At 39.0% G+C, this 18,662-nt stretch overlaps 1 protein-coding gene across 2 annotated transcripts in view; it reads left to right on the top strand.

Moving 5' to 3' along the window:
- BANP (BTG3 associated nuclear protein) overlaps positions 1 to 18,662 on the top strand; it is a 130,970-nt gene that overhangs the window by 109,847 nt on the left and 2,461 nt on the right. For both annotated transcript variants that reach the window (XM_082062801.1, XM_082062800.1), the window contains exon 12: positions 15,973 to 16,116. In XM_082062801.1, coding sequence (XP_081918927.1) covers positions 15,973 to 16,116 — 144 coding nt within the window. The remainder of the gene's footprint in view (positions 1 to 15,972; positions 16,117 to 18,662) is intronic.

Below are 18,662 nucleotides of genomic sequence, written 5' to 3'. Positions count from 1 at the left end.
TTATTTTATTTGCATAGCATTTTTCATTATTGTTGTGGCTGGAATCCTTGCGCAGGTTACCACAAGATTCTTTCCTGTGACAGAAGCACTCTACAGAAGAGAAGATGGTAATGCCATTTAGGTATCTGTTTTAAGTTCAAAATGTAGTGTGTTTTACATAGAAAAATTCAGGTGGTTTTATGAGATGCTGAATCTTTCCCAGCCTTTGAACATTCCCTGAGCTCAGTGTGTCCCCCAGGAGTCCTCACTTCCATGAGTCCAAAAATGAGCCACTTTCCAGAGCCTTGGGCACTTTGCTGAGAACATTCTGTATCTGGGCAGCTCCTATTTACCTGGGCTACCAGTGCCTTAATTCACGGAGCTGATCGACAATTCTTCACTCATTAGGCAGATATTTCAAAATCCTTAGTTTTTTTTTTCTATGAAATTTTTGGTCATAGTGCCGCCCTGTAAACCAGAAACATTAGAGTGTAGATGTGAAATATACCCCCATAAATATTCTTTGTTTGATATTCTTGGCTTTTTATTAAGATAGACAATAATGATGTTGAAGAAATGGAAAGCAGAACTTTCAAAGTCAGGAAAATGTTTCCAGTTCTCCCAACTGGTTAATCTGATGTATTTAGCAGTGTTAGTCATAGATGACCAATAGAATCTATATCTATTAAAGGAATTTTGTGACCATTCTCTTTCTTTACGTTGAGCGAGTAAAAACTTGGAAATGTTTAGGAGATTAGCAGCTTATTACTCTTTTTCATTTGTGCTTTTGAGCTCTATGGTAGATTTTATCTAATGAAATTTTGAAGCAAAATCATCCTCCCGTTCATTTTTCTTTTAAATATATTCAACAATCGTGATATTAAAACTAGTTTAGCTTTCCAGGTGGCCTGGCACGATTAGTAAAGCAACTTTATGAAGGTTTTATTGCACTTTTTTTAAAAAGACGGTATATTTCTTGACCATTTCTGTCCCGGTCTGTGTGGCAGGTGCACTAAATAGGTGATAACCCACGTGTTATCCTGGGGATGCTGCTGCTGATTTACAAATTCAGGTCTAAGTTGGGGGCCAAAATCTCTGCATATTTCTATGTAAAGCAGCTGCACCCAGAGAAAGATCGAGGCCAGAAGCATTTAGAATATTGGGTAAGCGTGAGAAATTGTTGGTCTGTAAAGCTCCGAGCTGTCTCTTTATTAGCACGTAATTTAACATGATTTGTATCTTTAATATCACACAGACTGAATCCTCTCTCACCCTTTGGTTTGTTAGGTCGGGTTCATGACTTTATTTTCCTTGGATGGAAACCTGCCCCAGTTATCAACCAGTGAACAAACATGTTTAGACATAAGACCGAGTGTTGTTTGTCCTTTCCTTTCAGTCTGAAATCTAATTTCCAGCCACAGTAAAAACAATAAAACTGATGTGTACTTTTCCCTTTTTTTCCCCTCTCCAGTGATAAATATGATGTATTTTGAATTTTATCTATATATCTAAACTATTCCATTGGAAGCTTTTGAAAGATAACGTTGTTTGCCTGCCCAGCTGGCTCTGGGTCAAGTGCTTTAAGCCGAATAGCGACTTGTGTTGTTTATAGTCAGTACAGCCCTTGCCGACGGACTTTGGAACTTACATTTAGGACTTAGTCTAATTTCTCGGACTTTAGCTATTTTCAAATTGTTTCTCAGTGCAGAACTTTTCCCCCTCTGTTCTCAGTTTTTAATGAATTTAGCACAACAAAACCTAATTGCGATTCTACCTACTGCTAAATTATCTTAGAATCTAATATTTCATCAATATAATGTCTACAGCTTTTCTCGGCCATTTATCAAGATATAAATCCTGTCCACTGTGTTTATCTTCACATACAGCAATTGTGTTTTGTGCAACTGCAGCAGGATGGCTGGTTTATTTTTTTTCCTCAATACCATCAATATTCCACCATAACAAAAATTATTAGACTACTAATAAAAATTATTAGCAGACTACCTGAGGATAGTCTGTTGAGAGTCAGACGGGGATGCTTCGAAGTTTCCATTCTCTTTCTTAATGCTTTTTGTGGAATTTGTTTGTCCCTGCATCCTTATTTTTAGATTCTTTAAACAGATAGATGTGCATGAGCACGGAGATGCAGGAAAGGCATGTGATATGTCTAAGCATTTTCACATTCCTTCTTGTGCCGTTATTATAGTTTTGTCCATATTGAGTATTTTCATGTACATCTTTAGCCCCTTCAGTACTGAGCAGTTTTATTGTTTGCAGTGTCTAAGTACTTAGAAAATTTCCTTGTTAAAAAATTTCAGACTGATTTTTCCAATGTCAATTGACTTTTTTTTAATTGAACCTTTGCCTTTGTGAAGATCCACACTTGTTACTTGCCTGAAGTGACGCTTATCAGTAGTAATGTTAATAAACTCTCTCGTATGTAGTTTTACTCATTATTGATAATTACAAAGGGCTGCACAACCTCAGATTTGTTCTGGTCTCCCAAAAGTCCAAAGGGAACCATAGAACGTGCCCTAATGCATTAGAAATTCATTTCTGGATGTCAGCGGCCCCAGCGATGGTTTATGTCATGGGATCTGTAATGGTTTAAGGACACACATCAGTCTGTACGGAGCGGGCTCCTGCTCTCAATGCAGCTCTTTGTAAATCAGCCCTGGGTGGGTTTCTGAAAGGACCACAGTAAATGTCACCAGTAGTTTGGGTCAAAATGATGGGACATTTGTACATTGCTGGAAATTAGCGCTGTAACAAATTTTGAACCAAGCAAAGAAATATCAAAGGTTGTCAAAGGTTCAAATTATAGTATTTCAATTGTAAATGTTACTTATGACTAACCTTATCTCACCAAAAAAAAACCTGAGTTTTTTTTCTTGAGTTGCCTCTTGACATTTTGGAACATGTTAATCCAATATCCAGCAAAAACGCTGGTGTGAACCCAGCAGCCGAGCGGGTCATTGCCCAGAACAATGCTGGTATTTGCCGCTGAAAACACAGAGGATTTCAGAGGGAAAACCGGCTGAAAAATCTGCAGATGCAGCATGAAGGAGCAAATTACAGGAGCGTGTTTGTCTCGAAGTGACAAACTACAGCTGAATTCCCAATTCGGGTCAGCTCTGCTCCCCGTAGCGCGGAGCAGCAAAGCATTGGGTGCTTGAGCCCTAATAAGAAAGATGTGGGGATTGCAGGCAGGGGAGGATCATTCCGGGATGGTGCAAAAACCCGCTTGTCTAAAACCACGGGCGACATGGACCCGAGTGCTGTCAGACATGATCGGGGTGGGACGGGATTTCATCGTCTTCCTCATCTCAGTATTTCCATCTGTCTATCTGGACACTCGGTGATTAAATTAACCCCCGATTTGTCACGTATAGGATGTTGTTATTGTGGTGAAGATGGCTAGTAGTTTTCATCTCCATGTATTTTGAAGGTTAAATTCTCGCAAGCCTATTAAAGTTTATCTGCTAAGTGTTTGTCTGGTAGATTCTGTCCATCGCCATTTAAACTTTAAAATCTAATTATTAACTATTAGTGCATTTTTTTATAACACTGCCTAATGATGCTCTGTGCTGTTCAGTGGTTTATTATTTATCTCAAATGCTACGATGGATAATTACTAAGGATTTTTTTGATCTGACTGTAGTTTAAAGGGAAAGAAATGTTTAAATTAATCTTTTCCAGTGCCATTTTGTTACTTGTCTCCTCTATGGCCTATTTACTATTCAGTGGGTTTCTTTGTGCTTTGTGTGATCTAATTTCTAAGTCGTATGTGGGGAAAAAGCAGCATTCACATCAGCAGGTAAATAAAAGCAAAGTATCAGAGGGAATAGTTGGTAAGCTATAAATGTTCTGCAGCCTTGAGTCTGTTTTACCCTTTTCTTCTTTCCTTTGCTTTTATCTTTTTGCTGTGGCAAATGCTTGAATATGTCGGTACCAGGAGAAGAACCGGTTTCTAAGAAAAGAAAGAAATTATAAATGTAAGAGGAAATATTTCCAAAATTCCCTTATTAACTGTGAATTCAGGGCCCAAGTCTCCCAGAGTTAATGAGCTGCAGTAATTAAGGTCACTCAGGGTGTCCGTCTTAATGATCTTGTTTTGCTGGAGTTTTACACGTTGAATTTTTCAGAAGAAAGTTGTATGTTCTGTATTAGATTTTTTATGAGCACATGCTATATGGAATCTTTATATTAATAGCATCTTGGCTTTTTAGATTCCCAAGACAGTCTCAGAAGCCTTGTGAGGGCTGCAAAGCTGGTTTAGAAGTGCTGTAATTTGTATCAGGACCAGATCTGATCAAGTCCAAATGGTTTTGTTTCAGTTTTTGTTGGTTTTGTTGTATTTTTTTTTTCCCCTAAAACTCTGAACCCATTTTAAGCCTTCATGCATCTCTATGAGAAGGGCCAGAGTCAGACTCAGACTGGAGGATATAAAGTTATTGTGTGAATAACAAAATGTAAGGCAAAATAATTCATGCGTTAATGGGCTGCAAGGAGGAATAACCTTTCCCGACACTTCTTTAAACTCCTTCAGTAACGTTTTAGAAACTGCTTTGGAACTGAGCTCCCTGTTTTCCTTGCTCACCTCTGAGCAGCCTTCACAACAACATTATCAGGTTGTCACTTTTATTGCTGCGCGGTTTTGATTTATGTTTTGGCCATCAAAACTGCCAAAATAAGATAATTTTAGATACAAGCTTATTCTGTAGATTCAGCTTGTTTTCTTCAGCAGTTTCCTCTATGCACTCCAGTGGCCTTAGTTTCCTAACAATTAACAATTTTGTTAGCAGATATTTGTACTTTCCACAGACTAGAAAGAAGTTTGGAGTTGGTCGGGTCAAGCAGCCGGGGGAACGTTCCTGCAACACACTGCTGTCAGACGCTTTGATAATTCCGTTCTGATGCTAGGAGAAAACCACATTTTAAATGTCTTTGCTTTTAAAAACTCGTGTTTTGATTGTAAAAACAAGTAATTTTAACCTTTTAAAAGCAAGATTTTATGCCGCTCTGGTGAGCTTTAGCTCTCGTTTCCACTTGTGTGGCCACACACGTGCACGGTGCCTGGGTTGGGGCGTGATTTTTTTTCCCCTTCATTGATACAAACTTTTTGATACGTGGGTAGAACGTTACTCGAGTTGAACTTAATGCATACAAGTATTACTGAACAAAAATATGTGCTTCTAGCATTTATTTTAGGTTATATGCTAGTTTTACATTATCCCAGCTGGGTATTAAACTGAGTTACAGAACTGGCAGCATGTTGGGGAAAACCAGATGTGTACTCTAAGAAAACAATAGTTTTGGGTCCAGAGCTTTCATTGAAGTCTGCTTTAAATTCACACTCCATATTCCTCTCCCTTTTCTTATAAAAAAACAAAATAAAAATTGAGAGTTGTTCAAAAATGCATTTTAAAAAATCCAAATGATGATCGGAAAGTTTAAGATGTATGGAAATAGGATCTGGACGCGGCTTCAGAAAGTAAAGACCTTTGGCTGGCCTTCGGCTCAGCTGGTAGCAAAATGCGATTGCAGATTTCAGTTCAACCACGGGCCATTAATGTCTGGAAGCTCCGCACAGGTGAAACTTCCAGCTCTACAGCAAAGAAATGGAGGATTCGGAGACCGTGTTACTGATGGATGCGTCCTGTAATTTCATCCCGAAGTAATCGTGGGTTTTGCTGAAGTGGAAAGTGAACACACGTGCTAAGCGAATGGGCGAATAAATGGCGGCACGTGCCGATAAATGCACAAAACCTTGGGGAAGCAGCGAGACTGGGGCTCCTGAAGGGTAAAATTGCCCTGACAACAGAAATATGGTGAAGTTGAATTCCCCGGGGGAGAACAGGCACTTGACTACTGTGCCAATTGTTTTCCACCCCCAAAACAATCATTTGAATGATTTATACCTGATATGTTTAGAATGGCTTGATACAGTTTTCTAAGCAATGCAGGAAGTGGAGGGGACAAACAATCACTAATTATTCTTCTTTGCTTCGTTATTTTCTGTACTATTAGTTTCTCTAGAAATGCTTTCCCATGCAGAACTTTGTGTCTTAGTCCAACACGTGTAAGCAAAAACAAAATTTTGAAAATCATTACCAATCTTGTGTTCTCAATGTGGAATGTAACTGGCAATTCACATTTTTAAGAATTTATGTAATTCTTACATGTCAGGTTACTGGCTCCAACTTGAGAAAAATAAAGGAGGAAATTAATTCAATAGCCAGGAGTTCATTTGCAAAATTGGGCAAGGATCATTTGCAGTACCGTAACATGTAGAACACGACTTAGTCAAGCAAACTGACGCTCTGTTAGGATTCATTTTCATTATATGACTCCAAATTAGAGGAGGCATGTTTGCATCATTGCAAAGGCTGGTGGGGAAGAAGCACCAATTCCCCAGCTCTTCTCAGGGTATTGGAAACATTTGTCCGCTTAGCGCGTTGACTAAAGGGAAAGCACATGTGAAATTATGTTACTGAGAAGCTTCTGATGGAGAAGCTGAGTTGATACGATACGGCTTTCGTGTGGAGAAAAGTATTTATATAACTGATGTCTTATCTCTGAGCTTTGATGAAAATCGCAGGATGGTGATTTGTGAGAGTCTGACGTTATTAAATTTGTCAAAATGATGATAGTTTTAAAAATGGCAGCGGATATATGTAAGAACATCCGCTTTAATGAAAGAAATGAATCATTTTTCCTAATTGCTTTTGTTTGAGAGCTATTGTCTGAAAATGTTTCTGACATGAAACATAAGATTTTTCTGAGGTGGAACATAATATATAGCTTCTAATATACATTACATCTGCTTTTAGTTTTGGTCATCATTGGAACACACTGAGCAGTTTACAATGACGCTGGCCTTTGCAGTGCGAGTAATTTAAATGAAGTAGAGAAAACTTCTATTATTTTGGATTGTTTTTACATGAACTTTGCTTGTAGATAAAAGCCAAGATTAGAGATACATTTGGGTACTTCAATTCTCTTACTACCGTTATCCCGTAACCTTTTGTCCAGGTATTTTGAGAAGCCCAGGTGTTCTTGCCGTATGTTTTTAATTCTAAACCCCAGCCATTTCATATGTGTATTTCTGGCCTAAATTCTGGAGTACAGAAACGTATATACCCTGCTCTGATGTGACTAGAAAAAAACTAAGAGCAAAACTAAAGACAGAAACTTCCACCTTCTGGATTCTTGTCTATGCAAATCAAAGAGGATCTTCCCTTAGATCCTGCGTTTGTTAAAGGGGAAAAAAAAAAGTGTTTGAATATGCTTTTTAACTTCTGTCAAGTTTATATTTCTTTTTTTTTCCCCCTTCCTGGAATTTTTTTCTTGAATTCTGTCTATTTTTTGGTGCAAATTTCTGTAAGAAACTTATTAATACGATTCAGGTAATTCTCAGGAGTACTGCTTGCTTATTTAAGTGTTCTTTAATTGACAACTACTGGCTTATAACTTTCTCCAACTCCTGATTTATAGTCCAGGCACAGTTACATTAACTCCGCTCTGTGGTTGTTCCTACCATTTTTCTTCTGTTTTCCTTTTGTAGCCATTATGCACTTCTGATACTGATTGATATAAATTGAGCTGGTGACATCATTTCGTAATTAAAGTGCAGGAGGTAATATATTAATTTTCTTTTCCTTAGGACTTTTCCTGAACATTGCAACACTAGAACTTTTCTGGTCCTCTGTGTATTAAAGGCTCATGCTGTTGTCGCATGTGCTTTTTTTTCCCATCCATATTTCTCCAATTTAATAGGATCCTGCAGTGTACGGTAGGAGCAGTGTTTTGTTACCCTGGCAACAAGAGCCAAACTTTCAGATGTTATTTTGCTAGTATTAAAAAAAAAAATCACTGCCAGTTATGATGTAAACATTCGCAGTTCCCTCCAAATGTATTTTCTTTCTGGAATCAAAGTCAAATCACCATTCCGAGGGGAAACTGATAAATTGGTTTAGGCGTTTTTAAGCAAAATAACAGCTGTGCGTGATTCTGGTAGATCCTCAGTGATCTGGTCTTACTATTAATGTTTTTAAGTGGCATATTTACTACGAGCCTCATCAGAGGAGATGCACCCTCTCAGCAGCACCGACAGTCCAAGTTTTCTGGTTATTTATGAAAAGTTACAAAGTTATTTATGAAAAGACTGAACACTGTTTCTGCTGAAATTGCCTGAAGTCTTTAGCAGAATGTTATAGTAAATGCGGAAAGTACTTGAGCATTTATCTTGACCTTTTGTCTTCAGCGTAACTAATCCCATCAGGAATTTGAGGCTGGGACCAGCGGGGTGACATTTAAAGCCGTGTTTACATTTATTAGGCTAGCGGGGACTTGTCACATAAAACTGTAAAGGAAGACGGTCCTTTAGGACGGATCTTGGCTTGGTTATGTCACAACAGAAAGTTTCCCACCAGCAGATGCCGTGTGAGTCACCATTTATTATTCACTCGGATAACCTTTAGTGGAGCTGGTCAGTCGGAGTCTGGGTCACTCGTGTCCGACTCGTTTCGTGAGCTTTTGCCCTCGGCAGCTACAGCTTAGGCCGATTTCTTTGACTCTGTAGCGTTTTTCTGTGAACCATCCAGCCATTTCTTAATAGCACTCAGTTTGATGTTGAATAAAACCCAAAAATAACATTCTGTTGGGAAAAAAAGCCCCAAACATTTAAGCCAAAGTCGTCTGTAGTATTGCTCAAAATAATGAATTATCATAGAGAGATTTAATTGTCTGCTCTTGAAAAACCTTTCTTTTGGAAACAATTCCATTAATTTTATTGTATTTGCGGTGAACAGTAAGACATTTCATCACAAAATGTTTCAGTTGCATAGATTTGAATAATCGTAGTCGTTCTTAGACTGAATTAACTCGAAAGATTTTGCAAGCTATAACAGAACGTCGAGGGCTGAGTTGAGCTGAAAAGCTTAGTTATATATTTCTGGTTTTTCTTCTTTCTCGTCAGAAGGTTATTAGGATATATGAAATAATTTTGGGTGGGTTGGTGACCTGGCAGTCACATCTCCAGGTGTGTCCGTCTAGCTCGTATGATGTAAAACATTGGTTCACCAGCAAAGAGATGGATTGAGCAGGGCCTTGGCCTCAGAGGAGAAGGTGGCCACAGAATACCAAAACTACCTAATTTAGGGAACTCTGGCAGGTGAAGGTTCCCCACCTTTTGTGCAGTAACTGACATTAAACTGTAGGTTATGGTTTGGGAAATGCAACGTCTGAGAAGAGCTGTCATTTAACCACAACCTTGTTTTGAGAAGTTTCCCTCAGTGGATGATTTATTAAGAGTATCTTCATACAAAAGATGAGTCAGATGTACAATACAGATTTCCTTACAAGCTTCATCCTTCCAAATAGCCCATTTAATTTGATACAGTGAATTTAGATGAGGTAACTCTTCTTTCCGTAACCAAGTCATTTTTACTGAAATTACATCTGCCGTTGAACTGCCAATTAATTATAATGAAGTTTTGCACATGTGCTGGTTTAAAGTGTATTTGGAAGTCTGGCTTTTGTTTTGGTGTATTTTTCATCATTTTGTAGGGCCTGAGCCCATCTCTGCTTGAAGTCAAAGGGAGGTCAGCGCTTGGCTTCCAGAGGATGGGACCCCAAAGTCTGTTGGGACAACAGTCTTTGCTTTGTTTTCTATTGGTGCTGGTGCATCCACCACTGTCCATGTACCACTAATTAATAATACCTGTGATACTGAGTTAAAAAATACCACTGATATACATGTGGACTACTTAGAGAAAGATTTCATATAATCTCCTTGTATTTAGATCACTTGATATAAAACTCGATTTAGGTTTTTATTCCCTAGTAATTAACTTCATGTCCCTTTCAGCCAGTATAACAGTTCACAGATAAAGTTTTAATTACACTGATTACCCTTTTGTGTTTAATACCAACCACTTCTCAGAGGAGCTGTTGGTCTCTTGAGGGACCTTCAACTTGTCCTGTAAGAGCTGAAAATGGGGGAGACTTTTAACTTTTGGTTTTAGGTGTTCACTTAAATTTAGGCTGCAACATTTCACCTCTAGAGAGGTTGGGAGTCTCGTGGCTTTTCCATATGTTACGTGTTTTTAAATACGTGGAAAAACATGGGTCAGATTCCTTATTTTAGTTGGACTGTGCTTAGTGCGGAGGGACAGTGATAGTGAGAGCGGATCCTCTTTTAAAGAAAAAGACAACATGAACTGTATTATGTTTTATTTATTTTCTATGCTGTATATTTCTCCAGTTCATTTACCAAATTAGATGTGAACACTTTTCAAAGACCCCGGAATATTTATTTGTAAAAGTATTTATTATTTTTTTTTCAAAAAAGCTCGTACAGGGGATGTTACCAAAGACCAGGAATGTCCGCCACGCTTTTCAATCTTCCTGCGGTTCCACGCGCCTCAATTTTCTTCACTCAGGACCTGTTACAACATTTTGCTGATGGCTCCGTAAAACCACAGTGCTGGAAAATCTCGGTGGCTTTATTGAGTGGATTTAGTCTTCCGAGGCTGAGCCTTTCTCCTTGGGCTTCGCTGGAACAGAGGTTTTCAGCTGCGAGGTGGAAGGGCTCGGCGAGACGCAGATGGTTTGAATACGCTAAGCCGCAATTTGCCGTCACTTATCTGGCTCAATCCAAGCGAGGTAGCCAGAAAAATGGCTATTTTTGCGAAGTTTGTTTAAGTAACCGCAAGAGCTGCAGTTTGTGTTCCTCCAGGTTTCATAATCGAATCTCAGAGTAGACGTTACCGAGTGGAACCGCGCTGGGGGATGCGCTCAAAGTAAAAGCAGATGAGATGGTTTATTATTTGTTACGCGAGGAAATAACACCGCTGATAAAAATGTACTGTGGAATGATCCTTTTCGTTTTTCCGCGCTCTGTAAAGCTGAAATCGGTTTCGCTTTTCATGCCTTTTAGTTTGGGGAATTTAAAGGAGGTGCTCTGGGTTATATGACTCTGTAGGGGTGTTAGTTAATGAAGTTTTGACAGATTTAAGGTCACATTTTGCACGGTTCAATTCAGTGCACTTAGAAATACACAGCAGGGAGAGTTCCTCTCTCTGTGAACTCCTATATATTAGACTTTTATATACGCTGAATTTATTTTTGTATTGGCACATTTTATGTAAGGAATAAATAGCAAATTTAGATACAAGTTGTTGTTGGAGTAAGGAAAGGACTCTCAGTAACGCTTTACAAACTAGATAATTAATTTCAGAATGTTACCCTAATCTTTAAGAGCAGCGGATCTTTTTTATATTGTTTCCAGTTATCTTAGGTCAAACATACTTTTCTCTTAAGAGAAACATATTGGGACATTAACAGGAATATATTACCTTAACGTTACCAAACTTCTTGCTGTGTCATTTTCAGCAAATCCCTTATCGTACAACACTGCAATATTTGAGAACACGTATCTTACTCAAGTGGAAAAGGAGTTAATATCTCAATCTTTGCTTTGGCATCAGTTGCTTTTATATTTTGGTGTCTGGGCACAGACATTGTGAGGAGTGTGTTTTTAATTCAATAAATATGCCCAGTTTAGTGTAGGGTAATTAGCTAAGAATTAAAACATGTTCACATACTTAATGTGAATCAGCATTATTTTATTAAAAATGGGCTTGTTTTTGTAAGCTGGATTGACTTGCTTTATATTTGGAACATGCTGTTCAGATCATTTGAAAGTTCAGCCCTATAGCAAACGATTGAAGCCTGTGTTAAATTTATTCAAACGAATTTAGTTGATATATTGCAAAAAGTAATTTTAGGCCTTCCAATTTACGTTTTTCTGGGGTTTCCCTGCAAATATCTTTGACTAATGCTATTCAGTATTTTAATCAAGTGCATGGCAGCAAATGAATAATTAGTGAGATGTAAATGGCAGAGTAATTAAATGCTAAATAATGAAAGTAACAGGTCATTTTAACACTCTGACCTAGATTACTAGATATGATTGACTCAACTTGCCTTTTAATAAAGCTAGATGCAAAGCAATGTATTTTTCTAAGAACAAATATTCTGGAATTATTTTATTAGACCAGGGGAGATCTGGTGGCCAGCTCAATAGTATAAAATATGCTCTTTCACATCCAAAAGCTTTTTCTGCAGGGAATAATGAGAAGACAGGAGATGGGGCAGCGTGGACGATGTTCTGTCAACTGGAGTATTTAAAATAACGATGGGATGGCCTCTAAAAGATAGGTTATATTTCAAAAAGCAGCTGCGCTTTTCATGGAAGTTGCTTAGTGCAAGGGTCTTTAACTTACGGTATGTAAGACAATCTGGGTAATGATCAGACCTTTTGTAACAGTAAAATAGAAAAGCCTGTGAATTTCTAGAAAAGCTCCTGATATGAATTGTTATTGGAGTACATGTTATGGTCTAGATGGGTTTTTCTCTTGTGGTGGTGCTGCTAATAATGAAATGATAATCAGAACAAGTTCAGCCTGAAAAATAAGACATTATTTTGCAAAAAAAAATGAGTGGTATATATCTTGGCTTTTTGCTTTCCCTTAGTGTGATCTTAGTAGTTTGAGTCAGAAATACAGCAGCCATAAGAATGCATCTTAAAAAGAAGAGAGGCCTCGTATTTTGGTGGTTTCTACTTAAAAAAGGGTTGCCAATAAATGCTGGGAAGGACGGGTAACATCTTCCATGTGCTCACTGGTACCTCTGCTTCTCATCACTAGTTATTTAGAGAGAAAAGCTGCAGATACTCTCTGTAACACTGCAAACCATCTGTCTGCCTTATCTTTTTGGAAGAAGAACTTCCAGTCTTTTATTGCTGTTCATATTTTGAAAAAGTTGGGAAGATAAAACTTACTCCTTAAAACTGCCTGGTAATTCTATCAAAATACTTGCTGCTTAATTTTAAATACAGCGTAGCAAATATGCAGCAATATGTAGTGATCCTTGGCCCGTATTGTCAGCTGTGTGTTTGTTCCGGAGAATTACAAGTTGAACGTGAATTTTATTCTTTTATTTTATTCTTTTATTTCTGTGCAAAGAGAGCACATCATGAGGCGAAATGCATTCTTACTTTATATGCATATGGGATGGATAAATGCAGCACAAGGGTTACCATGGTTTTCAATTAATGCTGCTTGATATTAGTGTGAAGACAACTGCTGCTCTGAGAACAGCTGGGTCAGTCCGTCCTTTACTGCCACTACCTAATATAGTGTCAATACTTTAATTTTATTGGAACTGGACTGTAAAATCACCAAAATAACTTTGTGTCAGTGGCTATCAGACATGAGTTTTTCAATACAGTTGATCTTGATTAAATTGAACCAGGGACTTAAAGAGGAAAGGGTGGAAAGTAGATGGTGTTATCCGTTTTCCTTTAGAGTTTATTATCCTCTGTAGTCGACTTGTTTCTGAGAGTCCTGCTCTGCTTCATCAAGTGAAATGAAGAACTACAAAAGATAATCTTATGGGAGAAAATCCTGTGGGTTGTTCTGTTTGTGGTTGGTTGGTTGGGTTTTCTTCCAGCTCCATTCTTTTGGCATTGCCTGGTCCAGTTTCCTTACTAAATGCCAAGGTGATAGAGACTTGGATTAGTCTGGGCCTCTGACATTGTCAAGGAACTCATTAATTTCTGATACTAAAAATCTCTGAGTTCTGGGCCTAAATATAATGTCCATTTGCACCAGGTAAACTCATCTGTAAATCCACTAAGTGGCTGTATTCATGTAGTGTTGCCGTCAATGGTGAATGCCAGTTTAGGAGAATGATAAACAGATATTTTCTTTTTTTTTTAATTTTCTGGGAATCATTTAAACCCATAAGCATCCTCACACTTTTGGGCCCAAACTGTCCTTTTATTATAGCAATGTTTTAGCTAGAGCCTTTCACTGACATCTTCCCTTTTTCCCATGCACAACTTGTTTCTTCTGTGCAACATTTACTGAAATAGTTGCTTCCTGGCCATAAGTGTCACAGGATTTTCAGATGTGAACCTTTTATAAACAACCAGTCTTTCAGTGATTCAAAAAAAAATGTCATCTTTTATTGCATTCCTGCAGTGGAAGTGGAAAGAAATGCTGGAAAAAAGACACAAAAAATCCCAATGTCTGTTGCTTGTGATCTTTTTATAGGTAGGCAAACATATGTGCTTGCCTAGATTAATAAAAAAGCTCACAACAGTAGCAAGAATGAATTTGAGAAGGGTCGATGTGGCAAGACCAGCCTGAGGAAAGGATGGGTTTGGTAAATAAAGTTCAGCTATCCCAAACCAGGTACCTATTTTTGAAGGTTGGGGTCTAGAGAAAAGTTGTAAGTTATGGGCTTCTAGAAGAATAATTGTCAGTGATAAGTAGAATCAGCAGAGGACTTGATATTAATTGAGCCATGGTTGGAAACTATGGATAATTTTGGAAGAAGCTGAGGGAAAACCTATTACATTTTATTTATTTTTTTATTTAATTTTATTTCCTGCCCTGGCAGTTGAATGTTAAATGGGAACTATTAGTTATGGGCTAAAATGATCTTTAAATGGAAAGGAAGGGAGCAGAGAAAGTGGCTGGTTTTCATTATTAATACTAATTTTATGAGCGTGTTTTGTATGGCAAGCGTCTCACTGAAGAAGGGATGAAAAATAGAAATCGGGACCTTCAAGCTCAGTAGCTTGAATTTGTATTTGTCTGAAGGTGTTAGAGAATACCTTCTTATCCCGAAAGGTGACGGGAACAGTGAGGGAATGGGCTCTTTAGCCTTGCTTTTTAATTTAGGCAAAAGTTGTCTTCCCCAGAAACGTGACAATCCTTGAGGCAACAAGCTTTGGGACATCAAGGTTTGCCAGGTCACAAAGTGTGCTTGAGAATATTGGTGGCCATCCTCAAATCCATATATCTCAAAAATACTCTCCAGTATATTACAGGTATTTGCTGAAGTGTTCTGATTTCTCTGGAGAAACATTTTTCACTAGGTTTCCTGGTTGGGGACAGACTCTGATGTGGTTCCGACTCTATGTATCATATAGTCCAAAATAAATACCGCCGGATGAGAGAATCTTGCTGATTCCTATAAAAACAAAATGCAGCATCCTTTTGCAGTTTCACTGCCTCTCAGAACACCCAAGGTCCCCATCCAACCCTGACAACACCCCTAAAGGTCATTGATGGGGGTCACCTCCTTTTGCCTCCCACACTCACTGGAGAAATTCTGCTCTGCCCACCCATGGCCACCCACCTGCACATCAGCTGAGAAATCAAACTTGCTTAAGAAAAACCTGGGTTGAGAATGTTATTTTTGTTCTTTGCTCTCTTTCCTTCGTTTGAAAGATGTCTTTTGTTCGTCGCAGTTCAAACACCATGGTTTAAAAATACACTGGTCATGGCGTGTAGGAATTAAAACTAAAAATGTGTATTTTAGCTGAATTTAAAAAATGCAGTTGTGGAGTTGTTGTTTGTATACAGGCATTTTGTTCTGATTTGTGTTTCAAGAAGTAAATTTAGTTTAAACACATTTTGAAGCAAGCACTTTAGATGGATCTCTTCTTCGGTTTTTGAAGACTTACAGTCTCCACCAGTCAAATGCAGGTGGAGCATCAGTTAGCAGTAATTCTTAAATCTACACCTTGATATGCAACAAGAATAGAAACATTACTGTAAGGGATCGTCAGAGGTTGAAGGAGCATCTTGGGTCTGTAAGAGCGTTACCCGGCGATCCCGTTGTGTGCCGTTGATGTTATCACACTCATCGTGTCTAAGTCTGTCCCACTTTGAATAATCAGCAACAGAATAATGAATCTCAGAAGGCAAAATGCAGTGAGCATCTAGCATGGGAATCTTCCCATGTGCGCACCACGTCCTCTCGGAAACCCACATGATTTAAAGCAACTGTTACCCATAGACGAGTTTCCCTGTGTTGCTTCTTAACGCTCTTTGGTTTTGCATCTGTTTTGAGTTAGGCGGTTCATGATGCATTTCTGCCTGTGTTTACCGGGGGTTCTGGGTTGCGTTGCAGGTGTTGCAGGGCGCACAGCTGATCGCGGTGGCTTCTGCAGAGCCCACCTCGGGGGGCGTCGATGGGTCCCCGCTCCAGGGGAGCGACATCCAGGTCCAGTACGTGCAGCTGACCCCGGTGACAGACCACTCTGCGGCTAATCAAGTACGTATATGTATCTTTTTGCCATTTGAACATACTTAACTTGATTTAAACATCTGTCAGGTGAACCATATATCTGTTTGCAAATGCTACAGACCCATTGCATTCATCATCTTGTTTCCAAACTCTAAAAAAAAGAATCATCTGTAATAAGAAACATCATTTTGTTAAAGGTATAAATGGTCTTTGCCTATTCCTGTTTCTGTGTTGTTGCTCAATGCCTCTAGAGAATAGTTATTTTGGTCATCATTGTTTTTGTGCATCCTTGAAGGCTGAGAGCCACGTTAAAGGACAGGGCAAAAAACTCACTTGGAATCTATCCGAAAAGTATTTTTCAGACTGAGGTTTCTCTTAAAAATCTTATTCCCTTTCTGACAGCAGTTTTCCAGTTATTTTGATCAACAGCCTGGATTTCCCGCAGGAGTCGCAATGTTAGCAATTTTAAGTGAACACTCGATCCTCTCGGTTACGGTGGAATAATTACCTTTTTTTATTTTATTTTTTTTCTTTTTCAATCAGTTTGAACAGTCACGTATCTGAGCCCAGGAAGAGTTTCTCATCAGCTCGAAGCTGCAACTGGTGACAACACAAGAATGATGACTTAAAATAGTTGTCAGAAGCTTTTCTGAAAGCAGTTACACATTCTTCTGTGAACCCCACTTAGTCAGCTCCTTTTCTAGAGAACACCAAATGCTTGTGAAAAATAAGCTGTTGCTTGCTGGCCAAAACTTAATGGTATCCTTAGCAGCCAATATTAGCGTGGATTTTTGTCCCATACATATGTAGTTTAGTAGAGAATTCTGATCTGGCTACAAACTCACTGTCAAAATGTTTTTCCCTCTTTTCCAGGCTCGTTTATGCACTAACCTTCTCAATGTTTTATTCATAGTCACTTTTAATAGTAAGCTCAACAATAAGAGTGATGCTACAGGGACTGTGCCTTATTTCTTGTAAAATCCCAAGTAGTGCTGATCGCATGCAATTGATAAAACAAGTAGGCACCAGGTAGCAAGAGGTGGTTTTGTGCTGCTCTCCTCACTCCAGGCCTGGAAAATTCTCCAGTTCACCTCCCGTGGATTTATTTTGCAGGTCTGTTCCTCGTGCCCGTCCTCACTTCTCAGCCACCCCCTCCCATGGGCAGGAGGTTACGGAATTCGGTTCTAGACACGGGCACCCATCTCCCACCCGGCTGGCAGCCACCGGAGGAATTCCTCTTCTCTTCACCGTGTTAGCCTTTAATACTGTGGTTAACCACAGAGATGTATACAAAGCTGAAGAGAAGCAGAACAGGAATGCGAAATGAGAAGAGTATGAAAGTAAAAACAGACGAGACTAAAAATAAGTTTGCCATAAATATTTCCTCAGTTTACACAAGCTGAAAACTAAGGATCCGTTAGTGAATTGGAGAAACCCACTTGGTATTGGCGTTAGTCTGAGTTATGTGGATAGTCCAATAGCTTTTTTTGGCTAAAATGATGGATAGTGCTACTCATCTTAGATCTGTTATCTGAAGGGGAGACCCTGTGAGAGAGGCTGTAATGATACTTTCATCTGTTTTCATAGGGTTCTTTAGAATCGTGGGCTCACAGAACAGTTTGGGTTGAAGGGCCCTTCCCAGCTCCCCCAGTTCCCCCCCTGCCATGAGCAGGGACATCTTCACCAGCTCAGGTTGCTCAGAGCCCCGTCCAGCCTGGCCTGGGATGTCTCCAGGGATGGTTCATCTACCACCTCTCTGGCCAACCTGGGCCAGGCTCTCACCACCCTCAGGGGCAAAAATTTCTTCCTCATGTCTGGCCTGAATCTCCCTCCTTTACTTTAAAACCATCGCCCCTTGTCCTGTCACAACAGGCCCTGCTGAAAAACTCTGTCTCCATCTTTATATTCAGCCCCTTTTAAGTACTTTGCCAAGGTACTGAGATAGTCTCAGTGATTTGAATCAATTTATCTATCAAAGCTTATAAAGGCAAAGTCTGTTATCCACCTGGCTTGGATGTTATGCCCCACATAAATTCCCTGTTTGAAACGCCACAAGCGTGAATTTATTTGATGTCTGAAAACAAGACACCAGTTTTCTGAGCCTTTTTCTGGGAAGCAATTGCACAGGCAGGGCTGAGGCTGTTGGAAATGAATCCCTTCCTGGCTGCAGCTGAAGCTGAGACTTAGTATCTTCAGTGTATTCATGCACAATTTTGTATTTGCAAATTAGCTGTAGACAAAAGCATTAATAACTTGGATTCTAAAAGTCTTCTAGTGACCCTAAACCACATATGTAAACACAAAATATTAATATATGAACAATGCTTTGCTGGCATAAAACTGCAAATGCATTTGTGGAGGGAGGTATCGTCTGAAATCAGATTCATTTTGGGGATTTAGGTTTGGTTGATTTGTTTTCATGTCTCAATAGTATTGTTACTTATAGCAGCTTGCAAAATGTATAAATACAGAATGTGGTGATGGCAGAGAATATTTGGCTTAATTCTGCGCTCAAATTCATATGCCGGTGGTAAATTTTGTTCGATTTGGGAAAAAACATAATGCCAAACCTA

Source organism: Streptopelia decaocto, assembly GCF_964273445.1.
Source record: "Streptopelia decaocto genome assembly, chromosome: 11".
NCBI classification, from domain to species: domain Eukaryota; kingdom Metazoa; phylum Chordata; class Aves; order Columbiformes; family Columbidae; genus Streptopelia; species Streptopelia decaocto.
Note: the sequence above shows the minus strand (reverse complement) of the source record. Positions and strands in the feature narration are given on the sequence as shown.